The sequence below is a fragment of the Elephas maximus genome, chromosome 19 (assembly GCF_024166365.1).
Source record: "Elephas maximus indicus isolate mEleMax1 chromosome 19, mEleMax1 primary haplotype, whole genome shotgun sequence".
In the NCBI taxonomy this organism is placed as follows: Eukaryota; Metazoa; Chordata; class Mammalia; order Proboscidea; family Elephantidae; genus Elephas; species Elephas maximus.
This window is the reverse complement of record NC_064837.1, coordinates 17,411,702-17,437,494: the sequence shown is the minus strand read 5'-3', so window position 1 is coordinate 17,437,494 and position 25,793 is coordinate 17,411,702. Positions and strand designations below refer to the sequence as shown.

General features: G+C 47.8%; 1 protein-coding gene across 3 annotated transcripts in view; it reads right to left on the bottom strand.

Moving 5' to 3' along the window:
* The window catches only part of ITGAE (integrin subunit alpha E), a 68,536-nt gene that overhangs the window by 31,682 nt on the left and 11,061 nt on the right, over positions 1–25,793 (bottom strand). For 2 of the 3 annotated variants that reach the window (XM_049858693.1, XM_049858694.1), the window contains exons 2-14: positions 21,869–21,986; positions 9,608–9,699; positions 7,908–7,975; positions 7,405–7,522; positions 7,042–7,179; positions 6,346–6,461; positions 5,536–5,687; positions 4,107–4,260; positions 3,365–3,515; positions 2,878–2,945; positions 2,051–2,186; positions 1,175–1,317; positions 490–630 (exon numbers count right to left, since the gene is read on the bottom strand). In XM_049858693.1, the coding sequence (XP_049714650.1) occupies positions 490–630; positions 1,175–1,317; positions 2,051–2,186; positions 2,878–2,945; positions 3,365–3,515; positions 4,107–4,260; positions 5,536–5,687; positions 6,346–6,461; positions 7,042–7,179; positions 7,405–7,522; positions 7,908–7,975; positions 9,608–9,699; positions 21,869–21,986 (1,595 nt within the window). Of the gene's footprint in view, positions 1–489; positions 631–1,174; positions 1,318–2,050; positions 2,187–2,877; positions 2,946–3,364; positions 3,516–4,106; positions 4,261–5,535; positions 5,688–6,345; positions 6,462–7,041; positions 7,180–7,404; positions 7,523–7,907; positions 7,976–9,607; positions 9,700–21,868; positions 21,987–25,793 lie in introns of those variants that run through there. The other variant, XM_049858695.1, reaches the window with a different exon arrangement.

The following is a 25,793-nucleotide window of genomic DNA, read 5'->3' as shown; positions in this document are numbered from 1 at the left end:
GTGGTAAAGCTGGGGCCCTCCTGCCTTGCAGCTCTAGGCCCAGAGCCTGCCCATTCTGCTCTCAGGGTTGGGGGACTGGACTGGTGCTTGGGAGGCCTAGGTTCCAGCCTTGGCTCCACCCACAATTGCTATATAACCTTGAGAAAGTCTCCACATCAATGCGTGTCAGCTTCCTCATCTGTAAAATGACTGCTACCACCCGTGGTTATTGTGAGAAACGAGTGAAATCAAGGGCAAGCGTGCTTTGTCAACTGGGCAGCTATGAGGGGTGTCGTCATCATCATCACTGACTGCCTTGGGTGAGAAAGATGTGGAGCGGGTTGAAGAGGAGCAGCTGCCCCGCCAGCAGACATCCGCCCTGAAGCACCTCCATCACCATCTGCCCTCTGGTGCAAAGGCAGGGCCCCGGCACTCCCAGCCTCCATCAGTTCTGCGCCAGGCTGAGGACCCATGGCCTCGGCAAGCTCATGAAGATGGAGACGCTCCCACCTGCTGATTCAAGCGGTACACGAAGACTCTGCCTTCTTCCCAGTGAACATGGTAAAATGGAGCCGCCACCAGCAAGAAGTCCGTGGTCCCATCCATGTCGATGTCCACAGGGCACAGCTCAGAGCCAAAATAGGACCCCATCTACAGCCCAGAGGAACTCAGTTCACCAGGGGTGTGGGGGAGGTCCTCTCCCCACCCCTCAGGGGGCTAGACCTCTGCTCCTGCTCTTCTGGGATGACCAGATTTGGGTCCTTCCAGGCCAGTTTGTTCACCAGAGTACACCGGAGTCCAGTGGAGGGAAACCAGATGTCTCTGACTCACGGCAACCCCGTGTGTGTCAGAGTGGAACTGTGCTCCACAGGGTTTTCAATGGCTGATTTTTCAGAAGTAGATTGCCAGGCCTTTCTTCTGAGGCATCTCTGGGTGGACTTGAACCTCTCACCTTTTGGTAAGCAGTTGAGTGTATTAAGCTATTTGCACCACCCAGAGGCTCCACAGTGGAGGGAACCAGCTGGGGATCAGACATGCAGAGCCCAGCCCTAGCCACTAAGCACTGCCCAGCTCTGCCCAGAAGCCCGAGTTCTGCCCAGACAGGTCCCTGACGCACAGTGTGTCCTGGGCCCTGTTTCCCTTGGGAACTCAGGGTCCCCCATTTCTAATAAGGGGGGTCTTCCCCGGCAAATACCTGCTCTCCCTCCAGCACTGGAAGGAAGATGGCCTCTGTGCCTTCCTTCTGGAGCTCAAACACAGCGCCGTGCTGTTTGTGCCGTGGAGCACCCGCCACAAAGGAGCGACCACAGGCCCTGTGCAGCACTGCCAGCGAGTAACCTGCGGGGCCAGGGGGTGCCGGTGGTGACCAGGAGCTCCCATCTGGCCATTCTCCGTCCCCTCGCCTCCCCAGTCAGGCCTTTGAAGTGGTGAGACTGTGTTTCTCACCCTTAAAATTGGCATCACCGAATGCTCCCACTCACACATGTCGCAGGTCATTACATGTGTGACACACCATCATACATATAAAACAAACAAAAAAAAAAACCCAATGCAGTCGAGTTGATTCCTACTCATAGCGACCCTACAGGCCAGAGTAGCACTGCCCCATAGAGTTTCCAAGGAGCGCCTGGCAGATTCGAACTGCCGACCCTTTGGTTAGCAGCCGTAGCACTTAACCACTATGCCACCAAGGCTTCCGTCATACATATAGCCTCGCTAAAACTACGCATGTTCACCACCACAGGTGTGATACACCGTCATACATTAGCCTCGCTAAAAATACACACGTTCACCACCCATGCAACACGAGGTCCGAGGTGAGAGGTGAGGGGTCGTTCACCACCCTTAGTAAACGGGAGACCCTCTCCTCCCCTAGGCAGCCGCCCAGGTCGCCCAGGCAACGCGTACCTCCACCTAGGTGGTCGCATCCTCAGCCTTGGGGTCCCCATCAGGCTCTGCCTCTCATCCGGGTGACCTGCCAAGGCCCGCCCCCACTAGGCATCCTAATGCTCAGCTTCAGGGTCCCTGTCTAGGCACCGCCCTCACCAGGTACGTCCAGGCCCGCCCTCACCCAGGTAGCTGTACTGCGCAGCCTTGGTGTCCACCATCCTCTGCCTCAGGAAGCGACCCCGACGGCTGCGTGTGTCGTAGAGCAGCGCGCCCCCCGACCAGTCAAAGGCACCGACTGCGCCAAGCAGCACCTGCTCCTGCAAGAGACAGGACTGAAGTCCATCTGGACGAAGGGACCAAGGGGCTGCTCACCAGTGGCCACGACTCTGCCGGCCAGAGCAGCGGTACCTCGCAGGCTCTGTGCCCACCTGGCCAGAGATGCAGACAAGAAGGTGAGGTGGCAAACACTGAGTTCCTGCGCCTCCAGTCTAGCCCTCCCCCGGAGCAGAAAGTTGGCCAGAAGCCCAGATATTGTGCATTAAAAAAAAAATGTGTAAATTGAGCAAGATAGTTGTCTCATCCTCAGGGCCTCCCACACAGGTCCCTGTGTGGAGTGAGGGCGTGTGTCTTCCCCCTCCTGTCTCTCTTCCCATCTGTGGGGAACCCTCTGTCCAGTGTGGAGAAGTGAGCAAGTTGACTGGCAAGCCCACCCAGGCCAAATCCTTTTTTTCTCACCTGAACTAAGGGAAATAGTTCAATCCTTGAGCACACAGAACAAAACCACTATCTGTAATAAATATGGCCATTTTTCTATCTCAAAGGTTCAGATGGGGTAGCAAGGAGAAGTGGTTTCTTTTATCCTAAAATGGCTCTTTCAGAGGCATCCCCAGAGAGGGCAGCGCTCTCCACTGCCAGCCAGATGTCCCTGAATGCCTGGGTGCCACTGGGCCCCTCCTCTCTCAGCCCTCCTCTAAGGGGGAGCTGCCTGGTGCTGAGCTGGCCACATACCTCATCCAGGATCTGGGCGCTGAACCCAGTCTGTGCCAGCTGGAAGTGAAGGGCATCTCCGCTCGCACCTGGAAGCCAAGAAGCCCCGTGAAGCCAAGGAGAAGGGAAAGGTCCAGCCTGGCCTCGCTCCCAGGGGAACAGTGTTGGATGTCTCGGGAAGAGCACCAGGCTGAGTGGAGTCCTGGGTTCAGTCTACGTTTCAGGGATGTGAGTAGTTTGCTCCCTCTTTCGAGACAGTTCTCCTCATCCCGTGTCTCCAGTACCAGTTCCATTCATCAGAGCCTCACAGAGACTCTGGGAAGTGAGCAAGGCTGGGGGTATTGTTGCCTTTTTAGAGATGGAGAAACTGAAGCTCAGAGAGGTGATGGGAGTCCCTCAGAGAGCCACACTGGGTGGAGCAGAGCTGGGGCTGGAGTGCAAGGTTTGGGCTTCCTGCTGAGTTCCGAGGGGACTGCCCCCGGTGGGCACAGGGCCCTGGAGCACGCACCTTCCGTGTGGATGATACTTTGCTGCAGTTTGCTCAGCAGCCCACCCAGCGCCGTGTAGTTGGTCACCTTGAAGGCATGAGTCTCATCGGGGTCTGAGGCGATCAGCTTCAGTTCTCTGTCAGACTGTTCCCTATTAAACGCATCCCCCACCTGCACAGCGGTTCCCCAGCAGTGCGTCAGTGCCCAGAGGGCTGGCTGTCTCCCGCCAGCCCCAATGGCTCTCCAGACCTGGCTCCAGGGCCCTCCATCACCCATCGTCTCCTTCCTTCCCTGCTCCCTGTTCTCCTTCCCCACGCACTCTGGGCTCCACTTTTACCAAGCTATGTGTTTTCCTGACCACACCAGGCTCCTTCTCACCTCTGTACGTGCTGTTTCCTCTGCCTGCAAAGCCCTTCCTGCCCCTCATGCCCTAGTAGCTATTCCTGTTTGGCCTCCAAGACTCAGCTCAGCTCCATCTTCTCCAGGAATCTTCCCTGGTGTCACTGCCTTCCTCATCCCTGCTCGGCAAGTGAGCCACTACCACCACTGGGACACGAACCCTCAGTGGGGAAACCCAGGGGGGCACAGGGCATGGGGTACAGAGATCAGGAGAAGTTGGTGAGTGTTTGTGAATAGAGCAAGCTTTGGGTAATCTGCTTACAGAGGATGATGGCAAACCAGAAGCCACTATCAGGAGTCCTGGCCCCTCCCTGCCCAGGTCTGTGCAGGGTCAGGAGGTACCCCCCAGCTCCCAACTCTTACCCCGATGGCAAAGCGTTCAACACCCTGCATCTTTGGGGAGTTGATGACAGTTGTGAGGTTGAGGGGGTCCTGGAATACGTCCCCATCGGTGAGCACCACCATGACCTTGGCTGCCTTTCTTCTGGAGCCATGGCTTGGTGTGAAGATGTTGTCTCTAAGGAGGGGAGAATAAATGAAGAGGGAACTTTGCCAGAGGGACAGCTGGGCTCTGGAGAGATTTCATTCACTGGACCTGTTTTAGACTCAGCGAGGATTAACCTGCCCAAATGGGGAACAAAGGCCCAAAGACGGGTGGTGATGCCTCTTGTATCACACAGTGGGTGAGGCTGGGTAGATGTGGGGCTCCAATACACCTGTTCTGGCTCCTCACCTGCTTCTAACCGAAAGGTGTTGGACGGCACTTGGGTCTATGCCTTTGCTGTGTGTGCAGGAATGACAATGACATTAAGAAATAATGATGACGATATTAATCACCATGGCTAATACTTACATGGCACTTATGGGCGCCGAATGCTAGGCCAGGCCCTGTTGTAAACACTGCACATATTTTAACCCATCCAATCCTCACAAAATTTTATGAGGCAAGTGTCATTATTATTCTCATTTTAAATGCGAGGAATTTGAAGCCCAGAGAGGTTAGGCAGCTTGTGCAAGGCCACACCTGAGTACAAACTGCAGCTGGGATTTGAACCCAGGCAGCCTGGCCACGGAGCCTGGCCTTGTAAGCACTGTGCTGTACTATCGCTCACAAGGAGAATCGGTGGAAGACAGTCCTGGGGGGTGTCATCCATCAGCCAAGGCTGTACTAAAAGAGCTCACAGCCCCTCTCAGCCAAGGAAGAGCTAGAGCCCTGGTCCCCTCCTTTTTTTTTTTTTTTTTTAATTGTGGTAAAAATGTATATAACTCAACATTTGCCAGTTCAAACTTTTTTACGTGTACGATTCAGTGCCATCGATTGCATTCATCGTGACGGGCGCCCGTCACCTGTATCTGTGCCAAATCTTCCGTCACCATTAACAGATAGTGCCTCCTAAACAATGACTTCCCCTCTTTCCCTCCCTCCCTCCCTCTTTTAGGTAAACCTAAAACCAAACCCTTGTTGCCCCCCAGTCCATTCTGACTCCTAGCGACCCTATAGGTCAGAGTAGAACTGCTCCATAGGGTTTCCAAGGAGCAACTGGTGGATTCAAACTGCCGACCATTTGGTTAGTGGTCGAACTCAACCACTGTGCCACCAGAGCTCCCATCTCCTGGTAACCACTAATAAACTCTGGTCTCTATGCATTTGCCCATTCTAGATATTTCATGTAAGTGGGTCTGTTCCGCTCCTTTTCACAGCTCCACCTCCTCCAGGCATGATGCCACAGAGCCTCCGAGCAGGGCCAGTAGCCGGCACCTCGTAGGTAATTCCCACTGCCGTCACACTCACAGGACGTGCTGCATGGCTGAGGCCGTCTTGGTGACATTCTTTACTTGAATGATGTTCTGGACTCTGGCAAGGGAGGCCATCACATCCTGGCTGTCCCGAAGATCAAACTCAGTCTGGATCACTCCCCCATATTGCACCAGGGCAAAGCTGCACTGAAGGGGAGGGGCCGAGTGGAGAGCAGGTTGGCAAAGCTGCCGTGCCCAAGGCCACCCCTGCCCCTTTGATGGCTTCCCCTGAAAGCAGTGAAGGGACCCTCTGATTCCACCTTATCCATGGGCAGGAGGAGATGCTAAGCCAGAGGGGAATCTCTAAGCAAGCAGGGGTAAAGGCAGCTGTGATAAGTTTGGCTCCCCAATGCATCCCATATTCCTGTGCAGCTGCCCTCCATATTGATTATGGGATTGACCATGTGACTTGCTTTGGCCAATGAAGAAAAAAAAAAATGGGACATCAGTAAATTAGAGAAGTGAAAACTGCTTGTACACTGGGGCTTGGCCTTTTGGGATGTTACTGCCACGATAAAGTTAGGCTGTCCTACTGGAGATACTCGGCCCAGCTAACAGCCAGCACCAATTGCCAGATAGTGAGTAAGGCCATGTTAAGCCCATCTAGCCCCAGTCAAGCAACTAGGTGCCTGCAGCTGCAGGAGTAGCCCCAGGTAAGACAAGAAGAACCACCCAGCTGAACCCAGTCCAAATAGCTGACCCACAGAATTGTGAGCAAATAAAATGGTTGTTGTTTGGAAATAGTTTGTTACACAGCAACAGATAACTAATAGAATATGTGAGACCAGCTCTAAGAGAAGCCTACCTCAAAGCACTTGTCATAGATGGTCCTCATCATGTTGGAGATAAAGTCTTTGGCTTTCTGGAAGTCTGGGGGATCAATGCTTCCTGAGCCATCCAAGATAATGGCGATCTCAGTGCCTGGGTCAAGACAGGGAGGAGTGGACATGGGATTTGGGGCAGGACCGAAGGATTTTTAAGCCCCTAGCCCTGGTGATGCAATGGTTAAGCATTCCCCTGCTAACTAAAAGGTTGGCGGTTTGAACCCACCCAGCAGCTCTGTGAAAGAAAGACCCGATAATCTGCTTCCATAAAGATTACAGCCAAGAAAACCCTATGGGGCAGTTCTACTCGATTACATGGGGTCATTATGAGTTGGAATCGACTTGCCAGCACTCAACAACAGCAGGGCTTAGTTCAGGGAGGAATTTAGTGACGTTCCCAAGGGTGAAACTTTTGTCTCAAAGGCAGAGAGAGAGCTAGAACTACTGCCCTCTCACTCCATGTGCTCCAGCTCTACTTGCTGTGAGTCACTCCCGTCACATCTGCTCCCTGGCCCTCAGTTTCCCCATCTGTAACATGAGGGGGAGAGGCTGCGATTGGCCAGCCTGTAGAGTCCAGCCACTGCTCTCTATCTTCCAGATGGAGGCACACCTCACCCTAGAGGCTGCCAGCTGGGGGTCATTGCTGACAGCTTCTGGGAGCACCTAGATCTCCTCACCAGCTTCCTCTTCCTCCTCTTCAACCTCCTCCAGTGCCCGGCGCCACCTGGCTGAGTTCTCATTCCCCTCTATGCTGCTTTTTTTGTTCCTGTAGCAGTCTCCAGCATCCACATGTACATCTGGGTCCAGGAGATTTTCTTTAAAAAACACGCATGGAAGAGATTAGAGCCAGAAAGCCCCTTGTTCACTTTCAGGCAAGCCCACACTTAGCTGTGCTCAATTTCTTTCATTGAGGGTCTGGGGCCTGCCCTGTCTCTTTCTGGGCCTCCATGTCTCCTTGTCCTGGTGCCTTCCCTTGGGGACCCAAGGAAACCTCTTTAGAGCTGCCAAAGGCCAAAGGCCAGTAAGTGTCTAATCCTCACCAAGGTCGATGAAGTAGGCCTGGGCCCGGGGGTAGAAGCTGGGAGCCAGTAGGCTGCAGGTCCCTGTGAGCTCTGGGCTGAGGCTGTGGGACTTCCGGGTTTTTTCTTGAATGCAAATCTGGGGGAGGGAAGAGAAGAGAGGGGAAAGGTTAAGTCACCTCCAGCTCAGGTCCCTTAGCTGTGGCCACACCATCACCCCCACTCTAGTACTCAGTACCAGGCAGGGGACACAGGAAGAGCTTGCTCACCCTTTCCCAGGGTAGGGGTCAGTGTTGGGGTCAAAGCTGAGGTCAGCACCTGAGTCAGTGCTGGGTCACATAGAGTACACGTTAGCCCTGGGATTGGCACCAGGGAGTCAGCTGGGCTCAGCCCTGAGAATAACATGCCAGTCAGGACTGCTATCAACATCAGGGTCAACCACAGGGGTTAGCCCCAGGGGTCAGCCCCGGGGTCAGCAACAGCCTCCCTGAGGCCCTCCATCCTCCCACCCCAGGCACACTCACCAAAACACCATGGTGGTTCCGGACAACCGTCACTCCTTGATGTCTCCCTTTTGGGATGAGGCCATGCTCTGAAATAGTTAAAGCCAGATAAGGAGGGAGGGACACTGCGAGGCAACCCTGAAGCAAGAGGGCACGGGCCCACCTTGGTCAGAGTTCCATGAGGAACTGCCAGGACACTGTCTTATTTTAGAACCACAGTGTCATCTGGTCACTGTGCCGTCAGAGGTTGAGTTCTGTTTAACTCAGTGCCTCTCACAGAGGTAAGGGTTCTACTTTACACAGCCAAGTGGTTGTTACCAAATGTGTGACTTGAGTTGGATTGGGTGGGATGAGTAGAGTTTGGTTAATGAATGAATTCAGTTCATCTGTTCATTCATTCAAATAGCATTTATTAGTGTTTTTTTTTTTTTTAATAGATGCCCCCTTGCTAGACATCAAGATGGCCACAGTTAGATTGGGTGGCATAGAGTTGGATTCCATTGAAGTGAGAGGAGTTGTATTGAGATGGGTTGGGTTATGGAGTCAGGCAGATTTGGGTTTGTATCTGTAGTGTCACCAACACTAGATGTGTGACTTTGGTCATACCAGCCACCAGTATATTTAACCAGTTGCTGTCAAGTCGATTTCGACTCACAGCAACCCCATATATGTCAGGATAGAAGTGTGCTTCATAGGGTTCTCTTCTTTTTTTCTTATAATTTATTATATTATTTTTTTGTTGTTCTTGTTGAGAATATACACAGCAAAACGTACACCAATTTAACAGTTTCTACATGTACTATTCAGGGACATTGATTACATTCTTCGAGTTGTGCAACTATTCTCACCGTCCTTTTCTGAGTTGTTCCTCCCCCATTAACAAGAACTCACTGCCCGCTAAGGTTCCTATCTAATCTTTCTGGTTGCTCTTGTCAATTTGATCCCATGTAGATAGACCTTAAAAGATTTTTTTTTTTTTAAAGATTATAATGCTCAAGGTAGACATTCTTTACTAGTTAAGCTAAACTATTGTTTGGTTTTAAAAAGACTTCAGGGGATATTTTTGGTTTAAGGTGTAAGATTATCTCAGGGCAATAGTTTCAGGGGTTTCTCTTGCCTCCATGGCTCCAGAAAGTCTAGATTCCATGAGAATTTGAAATTCTGTTCTGCATTTTCCCTTTTGAAAATCAGGATTCTTCTATAGAATCTTTGATCAATATGTTCAGTAATGGCTCCATAGGATTTTCAATAGTTGATTTTTCAGAAGTATTATTTCCAGGCTTTTCTTCCAAGTTTCCTCCTAATAGACTGAAACCACCAACCTTTCAGTTAGCAGCTGAGGACTTTGACCATTTATTCCACCCAGGTACTCCAACCAAAGTACTTAACTTCTCTGAATTGTAGCTTTCTTTTCTGTAAAATGACCTGGTTGTAAGGATTAAATGTGAATGAAGCACTTAGCAGAGTACAAGGCACATGGTGAGCACTTGGTAAATTTTAGGTACCGTTAGGATTGGGTCAGGAGAGGTGGCTGAGATTAGGATTGGGTTGGGACAGGACTGGGTATTCAGATGGGATGGATTATCATGGGTGGCCTTGGAATTTAGGGATGGGGTAGACTAGAGTAGGTGGGGGTGGGATTGGAATGCTTTGGATTGGGATGAGTGGGATTCCTGGAAAGCCAGACCTGGGGCAGATACCCTGGAGCCGAGCTGACTTACCTACTGGCTGACAGAGGATCTCACCCAGGATGAGGGAACATCGATGCAGGGGCCCTGCTGACCCATTGGCTCTAGGGCTGGTGACGAGTAGCCTGAGTGGGAGGGTGGACAACAGAGCTGAGCTGCCTGGTAATTCCTTTCCCATCCCTGTCTGTCCAGGCACAGTCTTCCCATTCCAGGCCCACAGGTCCCCTGTCTGGCAGGGAGGAGGCCCAGACCTTGGAAAAGCAGGCAGATCCCCAGCTCAGGACTGCAGACTATGCATTAAAGAAAAAAAGAAAAAAAAAATGAATTGACATTGAGTCAATTCTGACTCATAGTGACCCTATAGGACAAAGTAGAACTGCCTCGTAGGGTTTGCAAGGAGCTGTTGGTGTATTCGAACTGCTGACCTTTTGGTTAGCAGCTGTAGCTCTTAGCCACTGCGCCACCAGTGCTCCAGGCTATGCATTAAGGGGACGGCATTTGCTCAACCTCCACAACTGCACAGCTCTAGGCAGGAAATGGTTAAATGCAACCCCTCTCTGCCTGCCCACCTACCCTGACAGAGATGGGGGCAGTCTTGGTGTTAAATAAAGACTCCACTCTTTTGCTAGGGTGCGGGTGGAAGAACCAAGGAGCCACCCTGCCTGCCTCACTTGGCCTTAGTGATGGTATTTCCCAAACAGTGCACACTAGTGCCCCCATCCTCTGCATCACTCAGAACCGGAGGTGTGGGAGTGCGCCCCTTGGCCTGATTAAGGCAGCCTCAGGAGATGTGGTTCCCAACTGCAAACCTCTTGCCTTCCACCCTTAGCCCAGACCAGGGAGACAGCAGAGAGTCTAGTATCAGCCTAAATATTCTCACTATCCACACTGCCCAGAGAAGATCAGGCTGCGCTGAGGCAGAGAATGAGGTCCCCATCCTAGGGGCTATAAGTAGGGGATAGTGAGACTATGGACTTGTTTTCGTCATCTCGTGCTGCTATAACAGAAATACCAAAAGTGGATGGCTTTAACAAAGAGAAATTTACTTTCTCACAGTAAAGTAGGCTAAAAGTCCAAATTCAGGGTGTCAGCTCCAGGGGAAGGCTGTCTTTCTCTGTCAGACTTCTCATCAATCTTCCCCCAGACTAGGAGTTTCTCCGCACAGGGACCCCGAGTCCAAAGGACACGCTCTGCTCCCAGCAGTGCTTTCTTGGTGATATGAGGGCCCCAGTCTCTCTGCTCCTTTCTTTCTTTTATATCTCCAGAGATTGCCTCAAGACACAATCCAATCTCATAGGTGGAGTCCTGCCTCACTAACACAACTGCCGCCCATCCTCCCTCGTTAACATCATAGAGGCAGGATTTACAACATATAGGAAAATCACACAATACTGGGAATTATGGCCCTACACAACTGATAACATGCATTTTGGGGGGACATAACTCAATCCATGACAGGATGGAAGTGTGTCCTCAAAAATATGCATTGAATTCCTGGCCTTTGTACCTATGGATGTGATCCTGTTTGGAAATAGCATTTTTCTTCTGTTGTGCTAATGAGGTGATACTGGTATAAGATGGATCCTAAACCTAATCACTTCTGAGTTATAAAAAGACCAGAATAGACACAGAGACACACACAGAGGAGGACAGCTGCCACGTGAGGATCATCTACAAGCCAAGGAACGCCAAGGAACCAAGAAACACCCAGGGCTACTGACAAGGAAGGAATCAACATGGCTAAGACCCTGATTTGGACTTTTGGCCTCCAGAACTGTGAGAAAACACATTTCTGTTTTTAAAGCCACCCCTTTATACTATTTCTGTTACAACAGCACTAGGAAACTAAGACAGTGGGGAAGGGGACCTGAGGCTTGGCTTGGTAACAACAACCCAGTCAAAGATCTTTATGAGACAGTAGTAGGAAGACCATGAAGGTGAAGCTTGTGATTAATCTGTGTTTTTAAAAGGTCATGATGTGGTTATTGTGGCTTGGGGGGCTGACTAGAGAGCACAGAGTGGGGCCAGGAATGAGGATCTGTCTCCACTTCCTCACTTCCCATCACTCTAAATATTTTCAATTATGAAATATATCATTCACATTATCTCCATGGTTTACAGAGTAAAATAATAAGGTCTACCCCTGTGTATGTGCGTCCCACCCAGCTTAACCCACTTCAAGTCAATTTCCACCCTTAGAAGCTCCTGTGTAGGTCACCAGTCATCCCCATGTTGCCAAATCCAAAGTCCTCATCTTTCACCACCTCTCAGGCAGCTCTAGACGTAGGCCACCATCTCCTCCTTGAAATACCCCTCCTTGATTTCCTCTCTCTTATTACTCCTCAGACTCCTTTTCTGGCTCCTTCATTGTCTGACTTCTCAGTGTCACTGAATCCTGAGATTGGTCCTTCTCTTCCTTGTCAGCACATTCTCCCTAGTGATCTCCACAATCCCATGGCTTCAATACACCTGTAAATGCTGAAATGCCCACCTTTACAGCCCTGTCATCTCTCCACCAGATGTTAGACACATGTAGCTGCAGAAAGCAGAATAGTGGCCCCCCAAAGGTGTCCATGACCTAATCCCCAGAACCTGTGAATATGTTACCTTACATGGCAAAAGGGACTTTGCAGATGTAGTTAAGGGTCTTGAGATGAGAAGAATATCCTGGATTAGCTGGGTGAGCCCAGTGTAATCACAAGGATCCCTATAAGAGGGAGGCAGGAGGACCAGAGTCAGAGAAAGATTTGAAGATGCTATGTTGCTGGCTTTAGAGATGGAAGAGGGGGCCATAAGCCAAGGAATGCAGGTGGCCACTACAGGCTGGAAAAGGTGAGGAAACACATTCCCCCCTAGAGCTTCCAGAAGGAACACAACCCTGTCGATACTTTGATTTTAGCCCAGTAAGAACCTCTTTGGACTTCCGACTTCTAGAACTGTAGGATAATGAATTTGTGTTGTCCTAAGCCACTACGTTCGTGGTAATTTGTCAGAGCAGCAATGGAAATTAATACAATAACCAAACGCCCATTATCTAACAGACATCTCAGACTTACAGTGTCTAAAACAGGATTCACAGCCTCGTCCTCCCAAGCCTACTCCTTCTCATTATTCCCACAGCAAAAAATGGCACGACTAACCATTCCATTTTGCAGCCAGAAGTCTGGGGAACATCCTTGCTTCATCTTTTCCCTTATTCCCCACAGTTGGTTCTCCCTCCAAACTGTATCTAGAGAACATCTCTCTGCTTCCCTGCTACCACCCTGGCCACCATCAATTTGCCTAGGTTTGTGGTAATAGCCACCTGGGTGTTTTTTTGTTTCATTTTGTTTTTTAAATTTACTCTTGTAATTTACACCCTGTTTTTTTCTCCTGCTTCAGTGGGCTCCCGTGCACTTAGGAAAAACGTGCAAACCCCTTACTGCCCCTCACAGGGTCTTGCACCATCTAGCCGCTTCCCACCTTCTCCCTCTTTTGCTCTCCATGCTGCAGACAGCCCCCAGCTCTTTCCTGTCTCAGGCCCTTTGCCTTTCGGCTCCCTCTGCCCAGAACCCTCTCTCTCACTGTCCCCAAGGTTGGCTCAGTCTCATTCCTTGGGCCTTGCTTAATTGTCACCTCCTCAGAGGTGCTTTCTCCAGCCAGCTCTGCCCCCCAACCCAGTTCTTCAGCTTCTTCACTTCACTCTGCTTTATTCCCTTCTCAGAACTTACCACCTTGTGATAGTATCTTTTGTTATTGTGCTTATAGGTGAAAGTTTACAGCTCTAGTTTCTCATACAAAAATTTATACACATATTGTTATGTGACCCTAGTTGCTCTCCCTATAATGTGACAGCATATTCCCCCTCTCCACCCCAGATTTTCTGTGTCCATTCAACCAGCTCCTATCCCTTTCTGCCTTCTCATCTTGCCTCCGGACAGGAGCTGCCCATTTAGTCTAGGGTATCTACTTGAACTAAGAAGCACGCTCTTCGCTAGTATTATTTTATGTTTTATAGCCCAGTCTAATCTTTGTCTGAAGAGTTGGTTCTGGGTTAACAGTCTTCTGGGGTTCCTTTAGTCTCAGTCAGACCATCAAGTCTGGTCTTTTTACGTGAATTTGAGTTCTGCACCCCACTTTTCTCCTGCTCCATCAGGGACTCTCCATTGTGTTCCTTATCAGGGCGGTCGTTGGTGGTAGCCAGGCACCATCTAGTTCTTCTGGTCTCAGGCTGATGGCGTCTTTGGTTTATGTGGCCCTTTTTGCCTCTTGGGCTAATATTTCCCTTGTGTCTTTGGTGTTCTTCATTCTTCTTCACTCCAGGTAGATTGGGACCAATTGATGCACCTTAGACGGCCACTCACGAACTTTTAAAACCCCAGACACTACTCACCAAAGTGGGATGCAGAACATCTTAATAAACTTTGTTATGCCAGTTGACCTAGATGTCCCCCGAAACCATAGTCCCCAGAACCCCCCGCCTGCTACCCTGTCTCTTGAAGTGTTTTGTTGTGTTGAGGAAACTTCTTAGCGTTTGGTTTAGTCCAGTTTTGCTGACTTCCCCTGTATTATGTGTTGTCCTTCCCTTCACCTAAGACAATTCTTGTCTACTATCTAGTTAGTGAATTCTTCCCTCTCTCCCCACCCTTGTAACCATCAAAGAATAATTTCTTCTGTGTTTAAACCTTTTCTTGAGTTCTTATAGTAGTGGTCTCATACAATATTTGTCCTTTTGCGACTGACTAATTTCACTCAGCATAATGCCTTCCAGATTCATCCATGTCATGAGATGTTTCAAAGGTTCATCATTGTTCTTTATTGTTGTATAGTATTCCATTGTGTGAATATACCATAATTTATTTATCCATTCATCCGTTGATGGGCACGTAGGTTGTTTCCATCTTTTTGCTATTGTGAACAGTGCTGCAATGAACGTGGGTATACATATATCTATTCATGTGACGGCTCTTATTTCTCTAGGATATATTACAAGGAGTGGGATTGCTGTATCTCATGGTACTTCTAGTTTTTAAGGAAGCACCAAACAGATTTCCGAAGTGGTTGTACCATTTTACATTCCCACAAGCAGTGCATAAGTGTTCCAGTCTCTCCACAACCTCTCCAACACTTATTATTTTTGTGTTTTTTAGATTAATGCTAACCTTGTTGGGGTGAGATGATGTCTCATTTTAATTTTGATTTGCATTTCTCTAATGGCTAATGATTGTGAGCATTTCCTCATGTATCTCTTAGCTGCCTGAATGTCTTCTTTGGTGAAGCGCCTGTTCATACCCTTTGCCCATTTTTTAATTGGGTTATTTGTCTTTTCATTGTTGAAGTTTTGCAGTATCTTGTAGATTTTAAAGATTAGACCCTGATTGGATATGTCGTAACCAAAAATTTTTTCTGAGTCCGTAGGCTGTCTTTTTACTCTTTTGGTGAAGTCTTTTGATGAGCATAAGTATTTGATTTTTAGGAGCTCCCAGTTATCTAGTTTCTCTTCTGGTGTTTGTGCATTGTTAGTTATGTTTTACATTCTGTTTATGCCATGCATTAGAGCTTCTAGAGTTGTCCCTATTTTTTCTTCCATGATCTTTATCATTTTAGATTTTATATTTAGGTCTCTGATCCATTTTGAGTTAGTTTTTGTACATGGTGTGAGGTATGATCTGATAGTATCTTGCTTACTTGTTTACCTGTTTATTGTCTGTCTCCCCCACTAGACTGTAAGTACTCCAGGGACCTTGCCTCTCTTGTTCCTCATTTTGTTCCTGGGGACTGCAATAGTGCCTGGCACAGAGCAGGGACACAGTAAATATTTATTGAATGACTTGAATGACAGCCCAGGCACAGCTGAGGGGGCCGATCTGGGGCAGGGCTGAGGGCAGAGGGCCTAGGCAGCTGGGCTGTGCTCCTCTGTGCAGCCTCGGCAGCTGAGCCCGCAAATTATGTCACCTGCTTAGCAACCCCGCCTTTCTCCCCACACCTCCTCCCCAGCCTGTGCCTCAGCTCTGGGCCTAGCAGCCCATTCCCTGCTTCGTCATGAAGGGAGGCTCAGCACCGGGCTCTAGACCAGATCAGGCTTTGGTGGGATACATGTAGGCCTGGGACAGCCTCAGGGCCCCTCTTCCTTCTGGTCTTTGCCCACACTCTTCCCTCTGCCTGCGATGCGTTTCACCTCCTCCAGCAGAACGGTCATGCCCAACACCAGCTCCTCAGGAAGAAGCCATTGGGCCTCCACTCCCATCCCTGGCCTTTTTCCCCACCTGACTGAGTTCCCAAGAGACCACCAGGTACAGTTGCATAAGCTGAGCACTGCAGAACCCTAAGATGGCCACTCATATCACAGCTACAAATGCCTTGGCCTGGGGCCTAGCCCGAGGTGCCTTTGCTCCCTGGCCCTTTTTTCTCCGCTCCCACCCCCCACAGCGGGTGGTCTCTTGACCTCCAGTTTTTTGACTGACAAACTAGCTGAACCAAAGACTGATTGGCTGCTGCAGAGGACCCGCCATCAGCTGACGGCTCAGGGACCCTGCATTCCACCCTGGGCTGAGTGTAGCCCTTGGGGCCCTTATCCGTCTCCTGCCTTCTTCCAGCTCTAGCCTGTCCCTGTTCTAGAGTCCATGTCCTTATCTCCCAGGGGGAGGCCTTCTTTATGTCCAACGCCATTCCCCCTGCAGCAGCCAAAGCCCGTGATGCAGCCAGTCCTGGTCTGTGATATTTTAGGGAGAGGTGGTGTGGAGGGCTGTGTCACTCTCTGTAGCCCAAGGCAGCCCGCCAGCTCATTTCCTGCCCCAGGCAACAGACCCGTGGTCTTGGGCGCCATCACCTGCAGCAGGAACCCAGCAGCGCCTCCCACCACATCCTCCTCTCTGGCACATTCAAACCGGTGACCCCCTCTCTGCCTTAGCAGGTGCTCAGAGAGGTTTTCCTGAGCCCAGCCCAGCTCAGCTCTCGCCACCTCCAACTATCAGTGGGGGCTCCAGAGGCTTCAAACTCCATCCTCCATCCTCATCCACCCTAGCCTTCAGGTTTTGCTTTCTGAGGGGTGGGGGGCATTAAAGTCTGCTGAGCCTGGAGCTGGAGAGGGCCCCGCTGGGGTGTCAGCAAGAGATGATCACAAATAACTGAGACTGAAAGCCAGCTTTATGATCACGTGGAGCAACCAGAACGCTCTTGCAAACGGTTTGGAAAACTGTGGCACAGTTTATACCAAAGCTGAACCAATGCATGACTCATGACTGAGCAATTCCACTCCTGGGCACGTACCTGGTAAAAGTAAGTGCACCTGTCCATCAAAAGCAAGTGTACAGCAGTACTGCTCATAATCGCCCAGGGAAAGGACCCAGTGCTCACTGTCAGGGCTGCTCACACAGTACAAAAGTCTACAGCAATGAGCGGAACACTATTGCTTCAGGCAACACCGTGGTTGAAATTCACAGACCTGTTGAGGGAGGTCTGGTCCTGATGCAACAGAGCACATACTGTATGATTCCTTCATATTAAGTTCAAAAACAGGTAAAACTAATCTACGGAGATGGAGGTCAGACAGGGGTTATTCGTGGCGGGGTATGTGCCTAGAAGGGTACCTGCAGGCTACAGGAGGCTTATGTAAGACAGGTAATGTTCTGTTTCTTGATCCTGATGCTGCTGACATAAGTGGCTCACTCTGTGAAAATTCACTGGGCTGCGTGCTTATAAGATATGCATTTCCTGTGTGGCTAATGTCAATAAAATTTTACCAAAACAAAAGCCAACATTTCATTCAACTTCTCTGTACCCAAAAGCTTCCTAACAACCAACCACCATCCCTTCTGGCTCCCCCAGATCCCAGAAGTAAGACCAGGTTTTCTGGCCTGGGTGACAAGGCACTGCCCTTGTCCTCCCTTGTCTTATTTCTCATCGCTCTCAGCTTCAGCCGCACAGAATTTTCTCAATTCTCTGAACTTGCTCTGGCTAGCTCCTAGGCCTTTGCCCAGGCTGTTCTCTCTGTTGGGACTTCCCCTTTCCACCCTTCACAGGGCTAAATCCTCCTCAGCCCTGAGTCCCAGTGTAGATGTACATCCTCTGGATGAGGACCACACCTGTACTAGGTGCCCTGGACACCATTACTCATCTTCTCATCGTTTGACTTGTCCATCTCCCTCATGAGCCTGGTAGCTCCGTGACTGCAGGGGCCATGTCCCCTGCACTCTCTTATCCCCCAAATCTTGCCTGGCACTGAGCAGATGCCCCATAAATTCTCAATGAATGAACGAATGGATAAAGTGGTCCTGTCCTCATCACTTCAATCGAATGGTCACCAGCCTCTTGCCTGTCTAGATGAAGAAACTGAGGTCCAGAAAGGGGCCCAGGCCTGTTTGGCTGGTAGAGTAATGCTGCAAGCCCCAGGCCCGTGAAGCTGTCTCAGGAATAGCTGGAAATTCACACAGCTCCTGGCCTGCTCACCTCGGGGGAGAGTAGAGATCCCCTCAGCCAGGAACCCACCTGCCCACCACACCTGCCTCAGGCTGAAGCCTTCGTGGTCCCTGGTCTTACTTGCTAGGTATGAAGGAAACTCTTGACTACTGACCAATAGGGTGCGGGTGAAGGGGAACCAGCCTGGAGTGGGGCCTGGGCATGCACAGAAAACCCCTTTGACAGTTATGGAAAAAAAGGGAGGAGGGAATTGCTGCAGATTAAAGGAGACTAAAGAGACATATGGGGTCCTTGGGTGGTACAAATGATTTGCTCTTAACTGCTAGCCAAAAGATTGGTGGCTCAAACCTACCAACCCGTGCCTTGAAAGACAGGCCAGGCCTCTGCTTCCAAAACGTCACAGCCTTGAAAACCCTATGGGGCAGCTCTACTTTGCCCACAGGGAGTCTCCATGAGTTGGAATTGACTCGACGGCAACTAACAAGAATAACAACAACAGACATACAGAGTTTGCACTCAACGGCTAACCTCAAGATTGTCAGTTCGAACCCACCAGCAGTACCACAAAAGAAAAGGCCCGGCGATCTGCTTCCGTTAAGATTATAGCCAAGAAAATTCTATGGAGCAGTTCTACTCTGTGACACATGGGGTCGCCATGAGTAGGAATCGACTCGACAGCAACTAACAAAAACAACAAAGAGACACAGGAGTCTCTGGGTGGTGCAAATAATTAAAGTGCTCAGCTGGTAACTGGAAAGTTGGAGGTCTGAGGACTTAAACCCAGAGGCACCTCAGAAGAAAGGCCTGGCAATCTACTCCAAAAAATCAGCCTTGAAAACCCTATGGAGCATAGTTCTACTCTGATACACACGGGGTCACCATGAGTCAGAATCAGCTTGACAACAACTGGTAAAGAGGCACAACAACAATATGCAATCCATAAACCTTGACTAGATTCTGGCTTTAAAACAAAATAGCGCCCAGTTACCACCACTGACTGCTCTGACAGGGATTACAGTAGAAGGTCTCAGACAGAGTGGGAGAAAAATGTAGAACAAAGTTCAAATTCACAAAAAAAAATCAGACTTGTTGGTCTGACAGAGACTGCAGAAACCCCAAGAGTAGGGCCCCTGGACACCCTTTGAACTCAGTACTAAAGTCACTCCCGAGGTTCATCCTTCAGCCAAAGGTTAGACAAGTCTATAGGGTAAACGATAACGCATGTGAGGAACGCGCTTCATAGTCCAATGGTGTATATGAGACCAATGGGCACACCAGCCCCAAAGCAAAGAGGAGAACGCAGGGACAGGAAAACTGGATGAATGGAAACAGGGAACCCAGGGTGGAGAAGGGGAGAGTGTTGACACATCGTGGGGTTGGCAAACAAGGTCACAAAACAATTTGCGTATTAATTGTTTAATAAGAAACTAATTTACTCTGTAAACTTTCAACTAAAGCACAATTAAAAAAAATTTTTTTTAACTGCTCTAAAAGTCATTTTGGGGATAATGGAGGAAATTAGAATGTGCACGGTTTTAGTTATCTAATGCTGCTATAACAGAAATACCACGAGTGGATGGCTTCAACAAACAGAAGTTTATTCTCTCACAGTCTAGTAGGCTAGAAGTCCAAACTCAGGGTGCCAGATCCAGGGCAAGGCTTTCTCTCTCTGTCGGCTCTGGGGGGAGGTCCTTGTCACCAGTCTTCCCCTGGACTAGGAGCTTCTCAATGCAGGAGCCCCGGGTCCAAAAGATGCACTCATTCCTGGCTCTTGTTGCTTGGTGGCATGAGATCCTCCATGTCTCTCTGCTCACTTCTCTCATATCTCGAAAAAGATTGATTTAAGACACAACCTAATTTTGTAGATTGAGTCCTGCCCAATTAACATAACTGCCCCTAATCCCACCTCATTAACATCATAGAGGTAGGATTTACAACACATAGGAAAATCACATCAGTTGAAAAAATGGTAGACAATCACACAATACTGGGAATCATGGCCCAGCCAAGTTGACACATATTCTGGGGGGACACAGTTCAATGCATGACATGTGCCAAATATCATGACCCTTCACTCCAGAGCTCCTCTTAATTCTAAAGACATGCTCCTACCTAAACATATCACCATCATCACCATCTGAAAATACGCATTTTACTTATTTGCTTATTATCTGCCACCCTCTGGCTAACCACCTCAGCTCCCTGAGCACACTGATAGAACGGGGCCTCACAAGGGCTCCATAAATGTTTGTTGAGTGAATGACCACGTATAGGTAATTCTGCACCTTGTCTTCTTCATTTTACATTATGTTTTGAGATCCATGCTGCCCGATACCCATTGAGCTAGCTTCATTCATTTTGCCTGTTTACAGTATCGCAAAGTATGATTTGCACCTTATTTTTCCATTTTCCTAATGGTGAAACCCTGGTGGCGTTGTGGTTAAGAGCAACGGCTGCTAGCTAATATTGGCAGTTCGAATCCACCAGGTGCTCCTTGGAAACCCTATGGGGCAGTTCTACTCTGTCATATAGGGTCACTATGAGTCAGAATTGACTCACTGGCAGTGGGTTTGGTTTTTACTTTTTTTTTTTAAACAGGGAATATTTCCATCTTTCACTACTCCAAGCAATGCTACAATGGACATCTTTGCGTGTGCCTGAGAAGTTCTCTAGGGTAGATAGCTGGGAGTGGAATTGCTGACTCAAAGCGTACATGCATCCTCAACTTCACCAGATGTGGTGAAATTGCTCTACAAAGTGGTTACCCCAATTTACAAGCCTCTGAGTTCCTGTTTCACCACATCCTTGCCAGCACGGTGTGGTCAGATTTTAATTTTTGCTGATCTAATATGGTGAGTACCGATTATATTTGCAAAATATAAACTAATGGCAATCACCATCCCCATCCTAGAGATGAGAAAACTGAGGCTCCGTGGCCGAGCGCCTTGCCAAGCTTGCAGCGCACACACAGAGGGAGGCTGGCATTGAACCACGACTACCACAGCCAGAGTCTGCGTCTTAACCACTACTCTTGTGCACCTCATATTTTTATTTTGTTCTTTGATATTTTTTGTCACTTTCCACATTTTCTATATTGAGTATGCATTCCTTTTGTAAAGGACAAGAAAGTCTTGGTAAATTTTGTTATGGATTGAATTGTGTCCTCTCAAAATATGGGTTGGAATTATAACCTGTGGATGTAAATCCTGTTTGGAAATAGGGTTTTATTATGTTAATGAGGTCATATCGGTGTGTCTTAAACCTAATCACTTCTGAGTTATAAAAAAGGCAGATGAGAGACAGAGACATGCACACCTGGAGGAAGACAGACGCCATGTGAGGATCCTCTCTAAGCCAAGGAACGAACACCCAGGACCACCTATAAGGAAGGAATCCATTGGCCTATACCCTGATTTGAACTTCTAGCCTCCAGACGGTGAGAAAATAAATTTCTATTTTTTAAAGCCACCCACTTGTGGTATTTGTGTTACAGCAGCATTTGGTAACTAAGACAAACTATATTTTAAAATAGTTTTTAAGCTATGCCTCCCCTCCCCCATCCCCCAAACTCCCCCCATCCCCGCCCCCCATGAGCTCTTCCATCAGGTTTCCCCTTCTGTCCTGAAGGAGCCCCTCCCTAGAAGCCAGAGACCCTCCCAGGCAGTGGGGCAGGCAGAGACCCGGGTGAGGAGAGGGGCCAGGGCTCCATGTGGACCGACTGGCCTGGTGCTCACAGCTTCTCTCATGCCTTCCTCCTGTCCCCTGAACCTGCTTCTGAAAGTGAGAGGGAGGTGTTCTCCAGACTGGGTAAGGTGCCAAGGCCTTCTCTGGGGCCCTTCTCAGGCTCCCCAGAGGCCCCTCAGTACTCACCCATCCTGCCTGCTGGGCCCCACTCACCAGGTCTGGTTGGTGCTGGTGTCTTGATGCAGAAGGGAGCTGAGCACAAAAGGCGCGCCCTCTGGCGTGACCCAGGTCTGGGCCACATCCACATTGAAGCCCACCAAGGGAGACAGGCCTGTGCAGAAAGGAGTAACATTTCACAAAAGAGGCACAAAGACCTTGACTGAGCCATTTACTTCCATTACAGCATCAAATCCTCACACTAACCCTATGGTGTCATTAATTGCATTTTACAGATGAGAAAAGTGAGACTATGCAAGGATGAGTGATTTTTCCAAGGGACTAGGATTTGAATGCAGGTCTGTCTGACTCAGAGCCCCTGATCCTACACTAAACTAAGCTGTGCCAGCACCAGGGCCCCCTCCTCCAGCAAGCCTCCTCTGGTTCTCCCCAGAAGCACTTCCTGCCTTCACTGTGCCCTTTCTGGACCTGTCCCATAGCACTAGCTCATCACTGTGTCTTGTACCAAAGTTGAAGCAGTACACTGTGAGCCCCAGGGAGAGGGCCTGCTTATTCTGTTTATGTATCTCCAACCAGTGGCCCAAGAGAAAACATACCTGTACAAGAACGTTTTAAAACCCAAAAAATCAAACCTGTTGCCGTCAAGTCGATTCCGACTCCTAGTGACCCTATAGGGCAGAGTAGAACTGCCCCATAAGTTTCCAAGGAGCACCTGGTGGTTTCAAACTGCCAACCTTTTGGTTAGCAGCCATAGCTCTTAACCACTATGCCACCAGGGTTTCCAAGAACGTTTTATACCAGCTTTATTCATTATAGCCCCAAACCTGAAACAATCCAAATGTCCATCAACGGGAGAATAGATAAACTAACTGTTGTTGTTGGGTGCCACCGAGTCGATTCTGACCCGTGGGGACCCCATGTGACAGAGTAGAACTGCCCCATAGGGTTTTCTTGGCTGTAATCTTTACAGAAGTAGATTGCCAGGTCTTTCTCCTGTGGAGTGGCTGAGTGAGTTCAAACCGCCATCTTTTTGGTTAACAAACAATTGCTTAACTGTTTGCACCACCAAAAAACAAAACCAAACCCGTTACCATTGAGTGCATTCCAACTCACAGCGACCCTATAGGACAGGGTAGAACTGCCCCCCAGGGTTTCCAAGGAACGCCTGGTGGATTTGAACTGCCGACATTTTGGTTAGCAGCCGTAGCACTTAACCACTACACCACCGGAGTTTCCAACCCAGGGCTCCTTAAACTAACAGTAGTATCCTCATAAAAGGGAATATAACCCAGTAACAAAAAGGAATCAATGACTGATACACTCAACATGGGTGAATCTCAAAAATCATGCTGAAGCAAGAAGTCTTACATATAAGAGTATCTACTGTGTGATTCCATCTATAGGATGTTCTACAACCAGCAAAACTATGATGAAAAAATTTGTTGCGGGCTTGGGGGTCAGGTAGGCATAGAGATTAACTGGGAAGGAACACCTTTGTGGAGTGATAGGGGTTTGAATTATAAAGGTGGGTGTATTTGTTAAAATCACATTGAGTCATCCACTTAAAATTTGTGCATTTCACAAAAAAAAGAACTATAAACAAATATCAAACTCTAGTTGACATGCATGCTGAGATGTTCAGGGATGACGTATAGGATGTCTGTGATTTACTTTGAAATGCCTGTATGTCAGGTACATTGGCAATGTGTTACTGTTTCTCACTTAGTTTTATATTGTTTGTATATGATACTTTCCCCACATCTACATTTTTTAATGTCGTCACGCTTGTTTTTTCCTTTACGACTCTTGAGCTTTATGTCATGCTTCCCTACTCGAAAATTTTTTTTTAATTCACTCATCTTTTCTCCTTTTTTTGTTTGTTTCATTTCTTATACTTGAATCTTTGATATATCTGGAATTTATTTTTGTGTATAGAGTGAAATAGGTATCCAGTGCTACATTTTTTCCCCAAAATAAAATTATTTTAGCATTATTTCTTGAATATTACATATGCGTGTCTACGTATTTGTTTACATTTGCAAAAAGAAACTCTGAAAGGATAGATTAAAAATTAATTAAATTGGGTCACGATTTATTATATAGGAATTATTATAGCAATAGTTACATTAAATACAAATAGACTAAATCCTTTAAATAAACAATCACGATTGCCAGAATGGATTTTTTTTTTTTTTAAAAAAAGCAAACTCCAACTCTATGCTGCTTCCAAGGACACACTTTAAATATAAGAATTCAGAAAGCTTGAACGTAAAAATATACCTAAAATGCCTTACGCTGACTCTAATCAAAAGAAAAGTGGTATAAATACACTAATATTAGACAAATCAGAATTTAAGGCAAAAAGCATTAATAGAGATAGAGACACATTTCTTTTTTTAAAATAAAGACATATTATAAATGTTTATTGACCTTTATATCCAGTCCTCGGGCCTTCTTATTTTTTTTTTCGGTACATGTATCTTTTTCTTATTCATGGATAAAAGCTCTTTATATATGAAGAATGATAGCTCTTGGTTGCAAATAGCTTTTCCAATTTGCACTTTGCCTTTTACTTTTTTAAAAATTTTATTTATTTTTTATTTTTATTTTGCTTTAAGTGAAAGTTTACAAATCAAGTCAGTCTCTCATGAAGAAATTTATATACACCTTGGATGTATTCCTAGTTGCTCTCCCCCTAATGAGACACCGCACTCCTTCTCTTCACCCTGTATTCCCCGTGTCCATTCAGCATGCTTCTGTCCCTCTCTGCCTTCTCATCTCACCTCCAGACAGGAGCTGCCCACATAAGAGACACATTTCTTTTTTTTTTTTTTTATTAACTTTTATTAAGCTTCAAGTGAATGTTTACAAATCCAATCAGTCTGTCACATATAAGTTTACATACATCTCACTCCCTACTCCCACTTGCTCTCCCCCTCTTGAGTCAGCCCTTTCAGTCTCTCCTTTCGTGACAGTTTTGCCGGCTTCCCTCTCTCTCTATCCTCCCATCCCCCCTCCAGACAAGAGTTGCCAACACACTCTCAAGTGTCCACCTGATATAACTAGCTCACTCTTCATCAGCGTCTCTCTCCCACCCGCTGACCAGTCCCTTTCATGGCTGATGAGTTTCTTCGGGTATGGTTCCTGTCCTGTGCCAACAGAAGGTCTGGGGACCATGGCCGCCGGGATTCCTCTAGTCTCAGACCATTAAGTTTGGTCTTTTTATGAGAATTTGGGGTCTGTATCCCACTGATCTCCTGCTCCCTCAGGGGTCAAGAGACACATTTCTTAATGAAAAAGGGTCAAGTCACTAGCAAGATGTCAATACATGCAATTTTAAACATCTTAGGTACCTGGTAACATCGCTTTGAAATATATAAGGCAAAATTGACTGAATTAAAAGGAAAAATAGAAAAATCCAAAACCAAAATGGAAGACTTTAACAAACCTCTTGTATAAGCTTATAAAAGTAGAAAAGACAATCACTAAGGATATAGAAGATGTAGAACGACACAATTAACAAGCTTTACCTAACTGACAAATAGAACTCTGAACCCAACTATGATAAAATACTCTTTTCAAGTACACATGAAACATTTTCCAAAATGGACCACGTGCTGGATCATAGAGCCAGCCTCAGCAAATTTCAAAGGATTGATATAATGCGGAACGTGTTCTTTCACCGTAGTGGAATTAAACTAGAAATCAATAACAAAAGAAAACTGGAAAATATGAACAACTTGAAAATTAAGCAACACACGTCTAAATATCCATGGGTCAAAGAGGAAATGGTAATGAAAATTTTAAAATACTTAGAACTGAATGAAAATTAAAACCTGACAGGCCAAAACTTGTGGGACACGGTTAAAATAGTGCTTAGAGAAAAATCACAGCCTTAAATGCACATTTTTTAAAAATGAAGAAAGGCTGAAAATCAAGGATCTAAGTTTCTATTTAAAGA